The sequence below is a fragment of the Odontesthes bonariensis genome, chromosome 24 (assembly GCF_027942865.1).
Source record: "Odontesthes bonariensis isolate fOdoBon6 chromosome 24, fOdoBon6.hap1, whole genome shotgun sequence".
Taxonomy (NCBI): Eukaryota; Metazoa; Chordata; class Actinopteri; order Atheriniformes; family Atherinopsidae; genus Odontesthes; species Odontesthes bonariensis.
In genome coordinates, this window is record NC_134529.1 from 19020444 (window position 1) to 19036746 (window position 16303).

Below are 16303 nucleotides of genomic sequence, written 5' to 3' on the forward strand. Positions count from 1 at the left end.
GCCTTAAAGCAATGTGTATGTCATGTCATGTGTGGCATGAGTCGGACAAGCCGTGGCAACTTACAACTTCATAACTTCTCTGGGATTCATCCTGGGGACGGTTTCCCATTAATCATCAGGCGTTGCCTTTGTATTCTGCGTTACTGGCGCGCGCTTCTCATCCCAGCTGGACTCGCGCTCAGTGGGGCGGCTCCAGGCTCTCGTTGCTCCTCGAAACCTCTCCTTGACAGTTTCATTTCTTTCCGAACCGACTGGAGAAGACAGGGGGAAACTCATCCTCGGCACCATGCAAAGCTTCATTGGAAATTCTCTCTTTTGTTTTCTTCTGCTGCACCTGGCACCTGCGCAGGTAAGTCATTAGCACGTGCAGTAAATCATTAAGATAAAGTTGTTGTTTTTTTCAGTCTTTATATATTATGATAGAAGGTGTGTGGCGTCTTAGTTACAATTAAACACATTCTGCTATCTTATTATAACACAGACTTGTTTATCATATATATATATATTTATTTATTTATTTATTTTTTTTTTTGGGGGGGGGGGGGTATTTTATAACCGGAAATATCTTTTTAAACATAGAGTAATGTGTATCCTTTAGCATTTTATGTCATGGAACTTTTACGACTTCACATGCGGCTCATGGCGTGAAACAGCTTTTTTCGACCCACATATGAATTTCCAGCTGTGTTCCCGTGCGCATGTGTGCAGATGTTGGCCTTTCGGCGAGCAGTTTCGGACGCAGCTGTTTTCACGGTTATGTTTTGGATTGAAATAGATATTTACTTTCTGCGTAGCAGGTGCTACACACTCAACCCGGCTGGCGCTCAGCCAGATGTGCGTCTGTAATTTGAAGGGTGCAAGATCTATGCTGCCAGGGACGGAGCCATGGCCAATGTCGCCCACTCAAGCCCGACCACTCCTGTGGAAGGGTTGCAGAGCAGAACACGGAAGCAATAAAAAGAAGCATTGTGTTATTACAAGGGGCAGATAAAATAATAGCAAAGGTGGCTATTGGATCATAAACATGAATAGAATCAAATGGAAACCACAGTTTATTCAAAAGCTATAGAGATAGCAATAAAATGAAATGACAACTAATCGATAAAACATACAGAATTCAACAAGAGACCAGACATAGAAAAAAGTTCAATGGAAATAACTGCAGTTATGAAACTGGGTAAAATGCATGGATAAACATACAAATAAATTATTCAAACTCAGTGGAGCAATGCACACCTGCACTTGATTTATAGGCACCAATTCAGAGAGCTTAACATGAGAAACTGCTCCTGATCGCAGCTAATCATCAAGTGTTGCATAAAAAAGGTGTATTTCAACATGCCAGTCATCCCTGTATATGTAAAATAGAGCAACAGATGAGGAACTATATATGTCACGCAGGAAAAGTTTCTGTGCTTGTGGTAGATTAGTTATCATTTGTTTGGTAGAATCCTCACTGAGCGAAATTATTCAAACACAATAGGAAGTTGTTGTTGTTGTTTTTTTGCACCTTTGCAGCTTCAGTTTGTGTGTGAATATAAGGGCAACCTGCTCAGCATTACTTTCTGGCTTTTAGCAGCTGCTTCCTCTTTGTGTCTCACCCAAGACGGACATAGTTAGGATCAGATTTCTGCATTCAGTATAGCAACCTAATTTATGCCAATCTAGCTCTAAATTGATCAGAATTAAGTTTGAAATTAATCTTTATATATATTTTCCAATCATCTAGGATAGATTTCATTCCACCGCATACTTCGTTGTGTGAGCCAATGTTCATCAGTCAATGAGAGGACATTTTATTATCTTGTGCACAAATAACTCACTGTCACTGCTCAGATTGGGACAGAAAAGGCAGAGTTTTCCGGAGGTTACAGTTTTATGCTCCACTAAACTGTACTTTGTATGTGAAGAGTTCACGAGGCCACAGAATATGGTGGATGTCTTGCTTGGTATCATTCCTGCATCTGTATTTTCTTTGCTGTCACTGTCTAATGAAGAATATGCTAAAAAAATATATAATATGGTGCAAAAGTCTTGAGCTGATTCCCATCCAACCATCGATCCATTTTATTGTCTTCCACTTATCAGAGGTGGGGTTATGTAGGCAACAGGTTCAGGAGGGAAACCCAGACATCCCTCACTCCAGCTCCTCTTGGGTGGATCTCAAGGCGTTCCCACGCCAGAAGGGATATATAATCCCTCCAGTGAGTTCTGAGTCTGCCCTGGGAACTCCTCCCTGTCGGACGTACCTTAAAAACCTCCAAATGATTCCTTTCGATGCAGAGGAGCAACGGCTCTACTCCAATTTCCCTCCAGATGACCGAGCTCCTCACACTATCTCTAAGGCTCTACCGACCACACAGCTCTCAGGGTCATGGGGAGACTCAAATCCCAGGTGGCAATTCTATGATTCATTACTTTATTTGTTGCCAGGAAAGAGATTTATTGAAACTTACAAACATAAATGGAAATACAGTATATAGGACAAAAACAGAGCTTGTACAAGTCTAATGACTTCCAAAGTCAATATTTGTTATGCCCATCTTTATTCTTCAAAACAGCCTAAATCCTCTTAGACAAGCTTTTCAATAACTGTGATCCACATTCACAAAAACATCGGACTACTAACCGAACAGTTCGTTTTTTTCAAACTTTCAACATCTAAAATGATTTTAGACAGAAATCGCAGTCAAAGTTTAATGTCTGATTCAGGGCCTCTATAGGACAGAACACTCAGAGCTAGAGTGGAGCATTAACTGACAGAGTAGCGGACGGTAAAATATTCTTTTCAGAAAAATCTTCTTTTACCCGATGGTCCCCAATTCTTACACTACAGGCAGCATTTTACCACCGAAATAGAAGAAAATGTCACATTTCTTTCACCATGTGACACCAGACTGAAAGTTCTAGTCCTAGAAGCTTCTGCATCACAGGAGTCCCATTCAACTGCCCATACAAAAAACAGAAATGACCTTTTTTTTTGATAGCAGAAACACAAATAACGCACCGATGTATCCAGGAAAGCTATGTTGTTGCTGCCGTAGGATAACTGTGCCAACAGGAGATATGGTTTTATAAAAAGAAAAGGTTTTAGACTAAGTTTGAGTACATTTCCAGACTGACTTGTACTGTCTGCTCTGAAGCACATAAACATGCAAACATATATTGACATTTATATCAGACAGATGGTCTCGTTTCTGCACCGTGTTTTGAAGCATTTTAACAACATTTTTACACCGCATGTACAGTAGATGTGAATATGATGTATGCACAGGGTAGGAGATCCTGGATTTTGAGTCCAGCGAAGCTGCATTTTGAAAATACGTAAAGCCTAATTTATGCTTCGGACGCATAGCCTCTGCGAGCGTCAAAATCTTGACCACTCCCCCACGCAGAGGCTCTGCGCGTGTTCTCGTGCACCTCAAAAAAATCCTGACTACGCGACAGACGCACGCAGACCACCAACGGAAGTGCGCAGACAAAAGCGGCTGTGATTGGTCCTCGGTGTGCCTTTCCGGTTGTCTGTGTTGTTGTCATGTTGAATATATACACTCCCCCCACCGAAGTTCTCGCGACTCGCGAGTTCTCGAATGGGCTCCCACTAGCGTTTTGGCGGGAAACTGCTATGCGTCGAGGTTGCAGAACCATAACATGAAAAGTGGTTCGCGACCAGAGCAAAGCAACACGTCAAGACGATAGACGCAGAACTGTAATCTGCCCTTAATTCGTTCACGGAGCAGGGTACGCGCACAGGGGGAAACAGGGGGAGGGAGGAGCAGATTGCACTTTGATAGACGGCATCAGAATCCAATCATGATTGGATAGTGTTTTTCCTAGATTGTAGGCCACTAAAACTTTTCATATTTGTGTCAAAACTTTTAATTAATTGGTTGCAATGGGGGTGTGAAGAGTATTACAAGCAATATGTAAAAAAATGCTCCAGAAAAAGAACCCCTACCCAACCTTTAAGAGCCATTGAAAAAAAGATCTTACTGGAAATTGTTATACACAGGGATGATTTGATAACAGCAAATTTTAGTTAGTGAATTCTAGCTCATTGTATACACACTACGACACAAGAAAACACACAAATATCAGCACATATTCACTCTTACACAGACATATTAACACTGATGCAGGCCAACACAAATGCACCAACACAAACGTATGCGACAGGAAACATAAAAAGGCCGCCTTAAACCCTTCTGCTCGCAAAGGGTCCCTATGAGTGACATTTCAAAGATAATGTTCCCTTCGGTGTTCACATACAGGCCGAGGGGAGATCAGCCTTCATCTAAAGGTGAAGACTCACAAAGGGATGACTGAGATTCAAAAGAAGAAGAGAGCCAAGATCTACTTTTGACAAATTTTCCCGCCCAATTTGCTTTTTCGTTGCCATTGTTCGTTTGGTGGCTGGCTTGTGAGAACTTAGCAAAAGTCATGCTGTTTTATGATACACGTCTCTACCCCGATTTTGTTTTAACAGTCTTATGGGGTGTAGAAGTCCCATGGGGGAAGGCAGCAGCTATTCTTTGCTGTTATTCTTTGCATGCTTTGAAGGTTTTTGCTTCTTATGATAATAAGCCGTCTTATGTTACAACCAACTGAGAAATCAAAAACGCTTTCCTTGTCAGTCGGCTCATTTTACTTTTTTATTTTATGTATTTATTTGTTCTATGCTGGCCCACAGTGGTGCGCTACTGAAACCATGCTGCATCATTGTTTTTGCAGGATCCAAGTATGTACAATAGTTTTTCTCCGCCACTAGAGAGAGCTGTGCCACTGCTGAATCCCAGAAACCACACATCCATTTCTGGGCCATTTCTGACCATATTTGGCTTTGAGGCTGATACTTATCAAAGCAAACTGAATTGTAGATTTTGGCAAAATTTGAATTCTTATTTGACGTAACTGTGTTTTTACAGATGTTTCACCTTCCAGATGAGAGACAGTCTAGAAGTAAGTCTGCTGCTCTGATTCATGTCCTTCTAAATGAGCTTTTCCACCTGGTGAGGTAAAAAGCAGATATGTAACCTCTCTTGAATCAGTGACGTTCATGGAGGTGATGGGAAAGAGCATGTGTCGACCCATGGAGCAGCTCGTGGATGTGGAGCACGAGTTCCCCAATGAAGTGGAGTACCTGTACATTCCTGCTTGTGTCCCACTTTGGCGGTGCTCTGGTTGCTGTACGGACGAGCAGCTGGAGTGCCATCCTACCGCCGAACGCAACGTCACTCTGGAGGTACGGCAAGATCTCTAATACACACAAATGCCCTTTCTGTTTACATTAGATATTTAGCCCTTTGTTGAGCCTACCCTTTTCTCTCGTGCCCTCAGGTTATGCGGATTCATCCTTTGGTGTCTATGCAACATGTGGATCTGACATTTGTGGAGCATCAGGGATGTGAATGCAGGTAGATTTCAGATAAGTCCCACTGAGAAACACCTGATTCATTTTTTAAAGAGCAATTAAGAGCAAGTTGTGTCTCTTTTTTCTGTTTTTCAGACTGAGTCGGAAACCTCAAAGCAATGACAAGTAAGTAATCAAACGTTTTGATTTACCTGACTTGAATTAATCGGTATCTTGATTGTGCTTCTCTTCCTGCATAGCAACAGTGAGTCTATCAAGAACAGACCTCGAAAGAGGAAACGCAAGAAGACTGCCGTCGGCTGTGGAAAGTAAGAGACCGAGCACGTTTACACTAGAAATTATTAGGTTAGTCTGACCGAAACTGGACTTTTTGAAAATAAAGCATGTTAGTCTGATCCAAGTTGTATGAAATTGAATTTCTCTAAGTGCATCCAGATAATGCGGTTTGGGATTGTATCACTCCTAAATGTGTACTCTCAGCTCGACTCAAGTGGGCCAAGGTGCTCGTCACATGCTGTAAGGTTCCATCTTTTTGCATCTTTTTGTAAAAACAGTAAAGTATAAGTGTATGATATTCAAATAATGATCCTTCTATTCACATATTTTTCTGTTTCTTTTGTTAAATTGATTAACCCGTCAGAAATTGTGACTGACAGCCAGCCCATTACGACTGCGTGTCAACTCACGGCCGCTTAAAGCACTTCCAGACTGTCGCTCTGCTCCAATAGAATCCTGATTTTAAGGCCGCAGCATCATCTGACAAATTCACCATTCAAGTAACATGAATCACTGTGCAGTGATTTCGTCTTTACTGTGCTCTCGTACAGAGAAAATTAGACGCAGTAGAATGTCCAAAACTTGTTTTTCACACAGTCCATGTATTTTGGAACAAGGATGGTGGTCCAAGTAAACGACCAAGTCGAGCCTTAACCATGGCTCAACTCAACTGTGCACGTAACCGTACTGATTGATTTCTCCCTTGTGGCGTTTGAACACGTTTACGGTTTCATGACCTTTATAGCCTAATTTCCTCCACTCAGCCTGATCACCAAGGACAGAAAAGATTAAACATTATCCTACAATACAATGTCTGCTGTGCTGCTCTTCACTTCTGCAGACATATAAAACATCCAAAACATTTGTGATGAGCAAGCTCTCTATAAGATCACAGAGCATTTGTTAGCACAATGCATCAAGGCCACTGATAGTTTTAACCAAGGACTGCTGCACTAAAGATTTTGACCGAAAACAACCAGGTTCACATATCAGGAATAGAACAAAGAATAACCAGAAGAAAAGAGGTGAATCTTTATTTTCCACAATGTATTAACCCAACATTGATATTTCGCAAGAAATGTCCATGAATGTCACAAGACATGGGTAATCATCCACTAATGCAATGGCTGAGAATTCCTGCTTTGAATCTGAAGAGCAACACTTACAGTCTCAGAAAGGGAAGGTGAGAAAGCTTGTGTGTTCTTGTGAATTATTGGAAGAGCCAATCCCGGCAGCTTGTAGCACAAGATAGGTGGAGACGACAGCAAGGCTGAGCAAGGAGCCACTACTGCCTCCCTTGTGACTGAGAGTTGTGGGCCAAAAGAGCCTGGAGCCAGCTGATAAGCGGTGCATTTCTGGTAGTTTAGAATGTGATTAAAAAAAAGTTAACACATTATCATTCTGATACTTCCACTACCATGTGAGCTTGCACAATTTGCCTTCCTCTACTTGAGAATAGCTCCCTGATTCAAACTTGTATGGCTTGAATTAGTTACTCCAGTTTTAGAAGTGCTAAACGGAGCACCGAATCAATAAGAGACGTAGAAAACAGTGCAGGCAATGTCATCTGCTGGCGGCAGAGACAGAGGCGGGGACAGATTAGTTTATTCATAGATCCCCGTTCACTACAGGTGAGCCTTTAGGGGGATTAATAACTGCTGGAGTGTGACTCTTAAAAAAAAGATACAGTGTTCTTAAAAGGGTATAGTCTTTGAATGCAGCAAGTCATAATCGTGTTAATTGTTTTTTTTAACAGGGCATTCTACCCAATCTACATGCAGATTATCTTATCTCTAAGCATACCTCAAGACCGGAAGTTTACAGCAGAGAGTTGCTTTGGGGTTTGAAAAATGCAGCTCAACAACATGAGCAAAGTAGATCTCTGCCTCTGCTGCTAAATCATTGTTGTTGCTCACTTTGTATGAAGTCTATTTTACCGTCCTGTCTTATCGGTTCCTGCTTGTTTGGAAAGTGAAAGTGTATTTTCAACATCCCCGGGGATGTTTCCACAGACTGAAATACAGTAGCCCTGAGGTCCAAAACCCCACAATAACAGTGCTCCTTCTAAAATATTGCGTATTTTATCTTTTAAGTTTTACTGCTTACATCTCATGTTGTGTTTTTCACATCAGCGCCACATTTAGCAGAAGCTTGTAGGGGCTGAGATGTGCAAATATAGCATGAGTTGTCTGAGTCAGTCAAATCACTTGGGTGTCTCTGAGAGTTGAAGCCTCATTAGCACGGAGAGGAAATTCATTTTGTCACCTCAGCTCAGCGAGGGAACGCTATTTTCACAAATTTGACACGAAATTTTGAGACTTAGAAGACAACACTTTTATTTGTCTAAACTGAAAAAGCTGAAAGCTGAAAGCTGAAAGATTTAGTTGAACTTGTCTTTATTCCCCCAGTCCTTGGACTGTTATCATGTTATGGAGTACTTTGGTTTTCATCAATGTCAGCCCGTCCTTTAAGCATTTAATTATCATTCAGTGATCGTCCTTATCAGCTTTCCTTCTCGGGGAACGAGAAAACATTTGCGGTAACTAGGTCACCTGCCTGCAGGGTGTCACCGTCGCCTTCATTTAGGAGGAGAATGAAGCAACAGAAGGAAAGAAATGCATCGTGGGAGTCAACCCGATTATCAGCCATATCATTTCGACTTGAGGTCACTGCGGGGGAAGGTTGTGTTAGTCTCTCAGTAAGATTTCGCACAAAAGCATTTTTACGAGTCTGTGTGGTCTTGTTGTGCCAGCTGTTTTCCTGGCCTGGAACAGTAATTATGTACTTTGAATTGCCTTGGCTTCTTTTTTCTTCGTAAACAACACTTAGAGCAGGAGCAGTGCCATCTCAAAACCCCATACTTAGTGGCGAGGGGACCACACGGCTGCAGCAGAGTTTTCATGTCTTCTATCAGTTATAGAGGTTTCAAACACCACGTGAGGCCTGAGGGGCATAAACACTTGATTTGATGTCGTCATGAGCTACCTAAAGTTTATGTATAGACTTTTATTTTGTTTTTTTTAGGAGCGTAATCTGTCACTCTGATACATGGATGAGAGATTTAGCTTTTTCAGAGCCTACGTCTTAAAGGCCTCTGACCCCAAGAGTGCGCTCCGTTGACTTGCTGTAATCCATCCATGTCAGAATGATCGTTTTATTCTGTTTAGATTTTTTTTAGTGCATTCGTGGCTCTCAAAAACCATCCCATTTGGAATTAGATAAAGATCTTATGGCTCGACAAATGTTGTGCCAAGATTATCTTTAAAGCAAAGCTACAAAGATTAAGTGTTGGTTTCTGCCCGAAGATGCTCTCAAACAAGAAAAAGAGGGATTTTTTTGGTGTTGTTTTTTCATTTGATGTAGTAATAAATTTCAAGCCATTCAGAACTACATGGGGATCTAACAGTGGTATTCAGCAACTACTTCTATCAATATTGGTGTCTGAATAGGTTTTCTATCCTAGCTGATTATGTCCTCTACCTGGATAAATGGTCGTAGCTTAGTTCAAAGAGGGGAAATAGGCAGGAATCAGTACATCAAATTGAACTGTCTAATGAAAACTGTTATAAATCAACACCAAATACTGATTCATCATGATTTGCACTAAGGATCTAATATTCAGAAGTCATTTGGAAAAAATGACATAAAGAAAAAAATCAAAACATGTTGGTTAGAGAGGTGGTTGAATTGACACATAATGCTGAACATGTGTATTTTTGTTTTTTTCAGGTGCCAATTCCCTCAAAAGCAGATAAACCTTGGATGAACTGATACAAAATTTGGAGGCGTGAGCAACAGCCCATGTGACAACGCACCTTTCTGCACCCACACTTTCCTTGCTGTGCATGCCAACTTTTTCCTTTTTGATTGATTATTAAAGCAGAAAAATCACACCACTACAGAAATCCTGTGTTCATATGACCTCACTCTCTCAGACCAAAATCAGTTCGGGCTTTTTTTGTCTAGCTGTTCCTGTGTGAAATTTAAAAAATATGCTTAGAATGCAGAACAGATACAGACGACTTCTTGTTTATTTTAACTTCCATTGGTATGAGACCAGCTTGAAAAACAGCAAAGACAATTAACCTAATGCATAGTCATTGTTTTGCTGACAATGTTTTTTTTTTTAAATAAACACTAAATATAAACTGCCAAACATGACACATGGCGAGTACATAAAATAAAAGTTAACTCAAAGTAAACCAGTCTTGTGTCGTCTGCATCTGTTGACTACTATGAGGACACAGCAGTTCTTCCTCTGGTCAGGCTCCACAGTAAACACACTGTGAGCACAGCACAAAGGGCTGCTGTTATCCATTCACTTGCAATGCGCTCCCAGCCTTGCACAGACATGTGAGATGATAGGGGTGTGGTTAGATTTAATAGCAAGGCCTTCTCGTGCCCTCGTATATCACATAAAAAGGAGGATTAAATTCACCAAACAAAGGATGTGTTGGGTAGTTAGTAACCTCTTATTAACTTACTATCAGTCACAATCCAGTTGACGTTTTGTCTCAGATTTCAAGTCACTGCACTTACTGTTTGTGAGAGCACTCCATTGGGTTTATATGATAACCCTATAATGCCAATCATTTAAAAGATTTGGAGATTTTCTTTCCTTAAGCATGCATACACAGCCTTGTCAGAAATCTCCCACCACCTCCTCAGCATGGGGAAGAACATAAATGTTAAGATAAAGCTGCACGTGAGCACGTTTTGTTCTTAAGTGCAGTGTTTTGTTTACAACTGCAAACATGCTGCGGACAGAACTCCCTCCACTTAGGTTAACTACAGGCCACACCATTATGTAATACACTAGACTCGCGTCACTGGATCCTTCGACGGTCATTTGAGATGCCTGCACTTTACCATACATATCCTCCTGCACTTCAAACACGTTGTCTTAGACGTGCCACACATTTGGCAGTGGTCACGTTTTTCAGCTGCTGGCCGGGCCGGCCAATCAGAAGCCGGGAGGCCTGTCAGGTGGGCGGGTATCGCAGTCTAAACACTGTGACGTATGTAATAATCCAAACAATACCACGCCCATAACGACCAAATTTGGCAAAATTGCTACAGTGACCATATCAACCCTTGCAGTTTTGGCGTCCATGAACAAAAATTTAAGGACTGTTTATAAACCACTTTCGATTTTGAGGCTCTTAGGACAATTAGAGTACAAAAGCTAACTACTGTGGCCACCGTGCTCCGCATGTGACTGAGAGGTAAAGGGAGGGGCGATTTGTCTCGTGTACGGCACCGTGGAACACCGAGTTCCAGGCAACGTAGCTGGGCGGCAGCAGTAACGGCCAAGCCGAGGAAAAGAAGTCAGAGACACAGCCGTGACCTCGAGCTAGATACAGGCTCCTTTCCGCAGCTTTGAAGACTGCGTCGTTGAAACGCTAACACATCGGAGAAAGTAAGCATGTCCTTTTGTTTCTCGGCTTTTTGTGTGGTGTTGTTGTGTATTTTATGAGTACTTAATACTTCGTGAGAGTAGCTTTGTTTAGCTGTTGTTAGCTTTGTTAGCGCTTCACCAAGCTAACCACAGACCGTTCGTCTTTTTGGTGTTACTGGCACGTTCCTTTGTATTTAGTTATGAAGACCGTCACTTAACATTTTTAATGTATAAAACCAATAGTGTACCTAGCTAACGTACCCAAATGTACAACGTTTTTATATTAACATTTGAATTAGCAAAAATAACTTAAACTAGCTTAAACTATGTTTAGGCTGTGTCATATATTTAAATTAGTATCGTGAATGTATTTTACGAACGATGATTAAGGTAGCTGGTGTTATCATTCAGGATACGGTAGTGTATATGTTTCTGGGGGAAATAGTTCACAATCACGGTTTTCATCGGTCATTTTATTCGCTGGAAATTTTATAAGGTCAGATAAACAAAGCAACCGATGTTCATATTAAAGGAATATTTCAATGAATTTCATGCTTCCGTCTTGAAATCCTGTAACTAGAATATCAAATGCATATGTTTGTCACGTTATAAATCTGTAGTCTTGTCATTTATGGGAAAAGAATTTGTGTACTTAGTGTCGTTTCATTCTCAATTCTAGCCTTTGACATGCTGATGCGGTTTTGTGACAGCTTCTGAGATCCAAGGGCATTGTTAGTACAGCAGGAAAAGAGATGAGCAACAAGAGGAAGGCAGAGAGTCACCTGAGGGCAGCAAACCGACCGCGCATCATGAAGTGCGGAGACTCCCGGGCTGACTCGGAGAGAGACTCCGGATTCTCAGGTGCAGCCAAACTCTCATGCACAGTTTAATGTGATATTCTTAGTTTGTGAGGATTCGCTCAGTTGAATCACTGCTAACTTTCCGTCTGCCCACAGATGCCAGCTCAGAGCACACGAGTGCGATGGACACCACAGACTTTGAGGATTCACGCCGGCGTTTTGTGCAGCAGAGGCCAAAGGCTGCTGGTTCAGGACCTCGGCCATCTCAGTTGGCTGTGGTGGGAGGTTCTTACTCCGGTCTATCTCCTATGATTATAATGAACAACGTTCTTCTCAAACAGGTAACACAATAAAACCTGGATTCTTTTAGAATGATGTGTTTGGCTGAATTGCTCCCCTGATTCCTCTCAACTGTTCAGCACTACTGCTCTGCTGGAAAGCTGACCCACTTCCATATTTGCTAACCATTTAGATCAATGCTTCCACTCACATCCGTCCACTAATTGTCCTAGTTCGAATCATGTGTTTACAACCAGTAGCCGACAGTTCCTGCAGTATACCTTTCTGTAAGCAGACCAGAGCTGTTGCAGAGATTGATAATGTGATGACTGAGTCGTGAATGTTGTGTGCCTCAACAAATATTTGCGACTTAAAAACATCTGACAATGATTTTATGCGTCAACGTGTCTTTAGTTGGTTAAATTATTAAGATGGTCGGGAGTTTTGACCCTTTACATCCTTGCACTTGCAACAGTTTTTTAAAGTTAATTTTGTACTGCGACTGGATTAAAAAGGTACTATTACTGCCTTCGGCTGCCTTTTTCTGTCCTTTTTCAGCAGCAAGTTATGAATAAAAACAAGTCATTTGCTTTTCTCTTTGTATTTTGCCAAATTACAATAAAATATGTGATTATTTCAGTGAATGCTCATTGAAATGCATTCGTTTGTAATTCAGTTGAAGAAGTAATTGGCATAAGTAGTGAGGAGGGCTTTTATGTTGAGGAGCAAAAGTAAATGACAAATAACTCCATGGCGAACGTCCACGGAAGGAAAATGGACACCGCTTTTGAAAGTCATTTGAACCTCGTTGTTTCATGCATATCAAGTCCTCTTTAAATGGGTCAACCACCTGGCTCCAAGTCCTCTAGGTGAGCTGTGTCAAGCTTTGGTGATTAGCCAGCTCTTTTATGGATGGGTGATTTTCAGATTTTGTTCGTGATTGTACAGAATCATCCTCAATGTCCTCAAAGAAAGCTTCACAGTGAAGTAGAAACTTCTCTGTTTTAGCTGTGAAATGTAACAAATATGCAGAGTGGTGGACGGTATCTGAAGGAGAAGACCAAATGCCTGGGTTTATTTATAGTAATGAGCACTTTTTAAGAAAAAAGAAAAAGTTCTAATATGCCTTTTTTATTGCTTTTTCAGCCTGTAGAGAATCCTCCTGCTCTGAAGCCCTGGGGCTTCAGTCCTGCCATGGAGGTGGTGCAGCCTGTGGTCCAGCAGCCTCAAGTGGTCTTTCTACAGCCTGTGGTCTCCCGTCAAGCTTCAAAAGAGACAACCTCTAGACACAGACGCTCCAAGAAGTATTTCCCAATACTGAAATCCTACCCCAAGATTGCCCCGCATCCTGGGGACAGCACGAGTTCCTCAGGAAGAGGGACTGCCTCCTCGTCCTCTTCTTCCTCCTCCTCTTCAGGTTCAGAGAGATGTAGCGCTTTAACCTCCAACTCTCAGAGAGAGAAGACACACAGAACACTTAGTGGCAGTGCAAGTGACTCTCGCTCAACCACTCCTGGTCTTCCTGCTTCTCCTCGCATCTCGTCTCCTCTGCTTCAGAGCAGACTTTGTCTCCCAGCAACAGAAACCAGCAGAAGCAGCAGTCCTGCCGACGAGAGGCCTTCATCGGCGATCAGCCAGGCAGAGCTTCCGACTTCCCTGTCTGTCAGTCACAAAACTGGCTCCAAAACCTCCAAGTTCCCTATTTCACGAGCACTCGCCCTGGAAAACATCTCTTCAGAAGATTGCAGCCTGAGTGACAGTGATTCTGACTCGAAGAGGAAGCGCTTCTGCAACACCTACAACATCTTGAGTAAATCTGGCCTGCTGGACATCACGCTTCGCACCAAGGAGCTACTCAGGCAGAACCGCCGCACCCAGAGCGACTTAGACAGACTTAAAGAACACACAGACCTCTTCCTTCATGCGCTACAGAGTGGTGACACCAGCGTTTGTGTTAAGCTGCAGGCCATTCTTCAGAAGGAAGACCAGGAGAGAGCAGTTGTGAGCAGTTTTAAATCAGATTAGACCTAGGCCAGTGCGAGGGAGTAATCCTTTAGACTGAGGTGGAGAGGAAGACCAGGATGGTGGGGGGGTGGTAGGTGTGTGCAGAGACAGATGGACCGAAAATAATGTGCTCTACACTAAACCCCTCCCCACCAGACTCTCAGACAGACAGTGCGCTCTGACCTATATTTAGTACCTTGGGGTCCTGTCACACCGATCCAACCTAAAAGAGAAAAAAAAAAAAAGCTGGGGATGTTGGTGCACAATATTTTTCTCCTGATGAAAGTTGCACTAATGTTTAAAGTCATTTTAGCACTACATATGGAGGTCAGTTAGCCACCAATACACATCTGAGAAGCAAACACAGCTGGATTCCTCACCACCTGACGCCTGGACTATTGACAGCCCGACAGAGTCGGGAGCAGCACAGGACTCTCTTTGTTTATCTACACCCTGCACACTGTAGACTTCCAGTACAACTCCTCTCCAGAACTACTCGGATGACTTTACAGTAGTCGGGTGTTTCGGTGGTGGACAGGAGGCTGAGTACAGAGAGCCGGTGGACTGCTTTGTTGCATCATATGGGAACAATCGGCTCCTTTTTGACCCCGACGAAGACACGAGGTGTTTGTGGATTTTGGGATTGATAGAATTGTGCTTCTCTGTATGTTCTGCTTCTGTGTGAGAAGAAGCCTTTTAGTCTGTAGTTGTTTTTTTTTATATAGAATACAGGAAAGACGAGTTTAAAAAAAAAAAAAAAAAGGTTTTCTTTACCACAGATTTGCGAAACTTGTCTAATTTTACACTCAGATTGTTAATTAAGAACATGGACATTGCAATACTGTCTTTGGTTTGCTTTAGTCTGTCATGGTTGGTCTTGGGCACAAAGTAATGAACATGGACTGCCGTAGACATCAAGTGCAGCCACATAAGCGTCTGTCGGCTTGGTTTATTGGGGGGCCAAATGAGGCCAAAGCTCATATCAAGAGTTATTTCACATTTAGCCTGTCAAGGTTTCTTCCATTGAAACGGCCTCTTTGTTGCACAAGTGTTTAGCTCATTGGCAATCAAGACCAAAAGAAGCTCAGAGAGTTGGATCTAAGGCATGTAGGGATCAGCAGATGTACAGCTTTATTCTACCGAAATGCACTATAGAGGTGTTGAATTTGATTTAAACCCTTGAAACTGGATATCTGAATTGAATCAAAGCATAAAAAAATGCTTCATCTGAAAAGGGAAAGAAATCGGCACCACCGTTCTGACAACAGAAAATGAACCCGCCCGACATTTGGCCTCAGACTTGCTACTTAACGGGCTCTTAATTTATCAGTGACAGCATCCGGCTGACTTCCAACACAATTGTGCAACGAATTTCTGAATATGACGAGCTTAAGGAGGTGTTTTCGTGCCATGTTGAATGTTCTCGGGCCCGGTCGGCTCCTTTAAACAGACAAATGTGCGCCTCAAGTGTCTTTTTCCCCTCTGCATTCTAAAGCTTGATCTGACAGGGCCTGTCGATGATTTCCCATCACGTTGATGGCAGTCTCGTACAAACTGTCTGGATGTAAAACTTTTAACAACCATTTCGATGCTTCCCTGATAAAACTCGCATTGTAAAGGGCGTTAAGTTGTAATTGACCCAGATTTCAATGGTTTTGTGAATCTGTTCTTATGTTTGTTTGTTTTTTTTATGCGCATATTGGTGTAATTTAATGTGGCAACGTTGTGAAACTTCAAGTGCAGTCTTTTTCTCTGACATGTTCTTTTTGTTTACATCTGCTCAGTGTTTGTTGTTGTTTTATTTTTCTTGTCCTCTAAGGCAACCATGGAATCAGATTTCCTGATGTATGCCAGTATGTCTGCATCTTCTTTGGATCTCAAGTGCAGGCGTGTCCTTTTTTTTTTTTTTTTTTTTTAAACGTCCACATTAAGGAAATTGGTCAGTTTTCGGGTGTTTTATCGTCAGCAGTTAATTAGCTCCTAAACAATGGCCTTAAAATCCAAACTCGATGTACTTCGTAGAACATTTGCACTGAAATGATCTAAAAGAAGCTCTGAGACGCTTTGTGGACGGACTTTTATGGCAGCTGTTGTTCTGTAGCTCATTTAAGGACAGTTTTTGTTTTGTTTTTTTTCTCTTTTGATATGAACCTGTTTTGTAACCATTTTTGATTT

The 16303-nt window shown here is 42.0% G+C and overlaps 2 protein-coding genes across 3 annotated transcripts; both read left to right on the top strand.

Annotated features, from left to right (window-relative positions):
* The first annotated feature begins 247 nt into the window (after positions 1-247).
* On the top strand, positions 248-9812 carry LOC142375283 (snake venom vascular endothelial growth factor toxin HF-like). Its single transcript, XM_075459259.1, has 7 exons — positions 248-349; positions 4926-4959; positions 5049-5242; positions 5338-5414; positions 5507-5536; positions 5611-5679; positions 9377-9812. The coding sequence occupies exons 1-7, from the start codon at positions 287-289 to the stop codon at positions 9411-9413; spliced, it is 504 nt and encodes a 167-aa protein (XP_075315374.1). The 5' UTR covers positions 248-286; the 3' UTR covers positions 9414-9812.
* Positions 9813-10726: 914 nt separating this feature from the next.
* cipcb (CLOCK-interacting pacemaker b) lies at positions 10727-15369 on the top strand. Of its 2 annotated transcripts, none has more exons than XM_075459178.1 (4): positions 10727-11066; positions 11725-11906; positions 12002-12186; positions 13271-15369. In XM_075459178.1, exons 2-4 carry the CDS (start codon positions 11798-11800, stop codon positions 14147-14149), a joined length of 1173 nt encoding a protein of 390 aa, XP_075315293.1. In that variant the 5' UTR covers positions 10727-11066; positions 11725-11797; the 3' UTR covers positions 14150-15369. The 2 variants fall into 2 exon arrangements, with proteins under 2 accessions (XP_075315293.1, XP_075315294.1); XM_075459179.1 differs by having other exon boundaries at positions 11756-11906.
* Positions 15370-16303: the final 934 nt, after the last annotated feature.

Bases quoted from the DNA above. Each gene is read 5' to 3' on its own strand.
- LOC142375283 (XM_075459259.1), top strand. From the start codon at position 287: ATGCAAAGCTTCATTGGAAATTCTCTCTTTTGTTTTCTTCTGCTGCAC. The intron at 350-4,925 runs GTAAGTCATTAG...GTGTTTTTACAG, and splicing joins TGCACCTGGCACCTGCGCAG to ATGTTTCACCTTCCAGATGA. The intron at 5,537-5,610 runs GTAAGTAATCAA...CTTCCTGCATAG, and splicing joins AAACCTCAAAGCAATGACAA to CAACAGTGAGTCTATCAAGA.
- cipcb (XM_075459178.1), top strand. From the start codon at position 11,798: ATGAGCAACAAGAGGAAGGCAGAGAGTCACCTGAGGGCAGCAAACCGA. The intron at 11,907-12,001 runs GTGCAGCCAAAC...GTCTGCCCACAG, and splicing joins GAGAGACTCCGGATTCTCAG to ATGCCAGCTCAGAGCACACG. The intron at 12,187-13,270 runs GTAACACAATAA...TTGCTTTTTCAG, and splicing joins ACAACGTTCTTCTCAAACAG to CCTGTAGAGAATCCTCCTGC.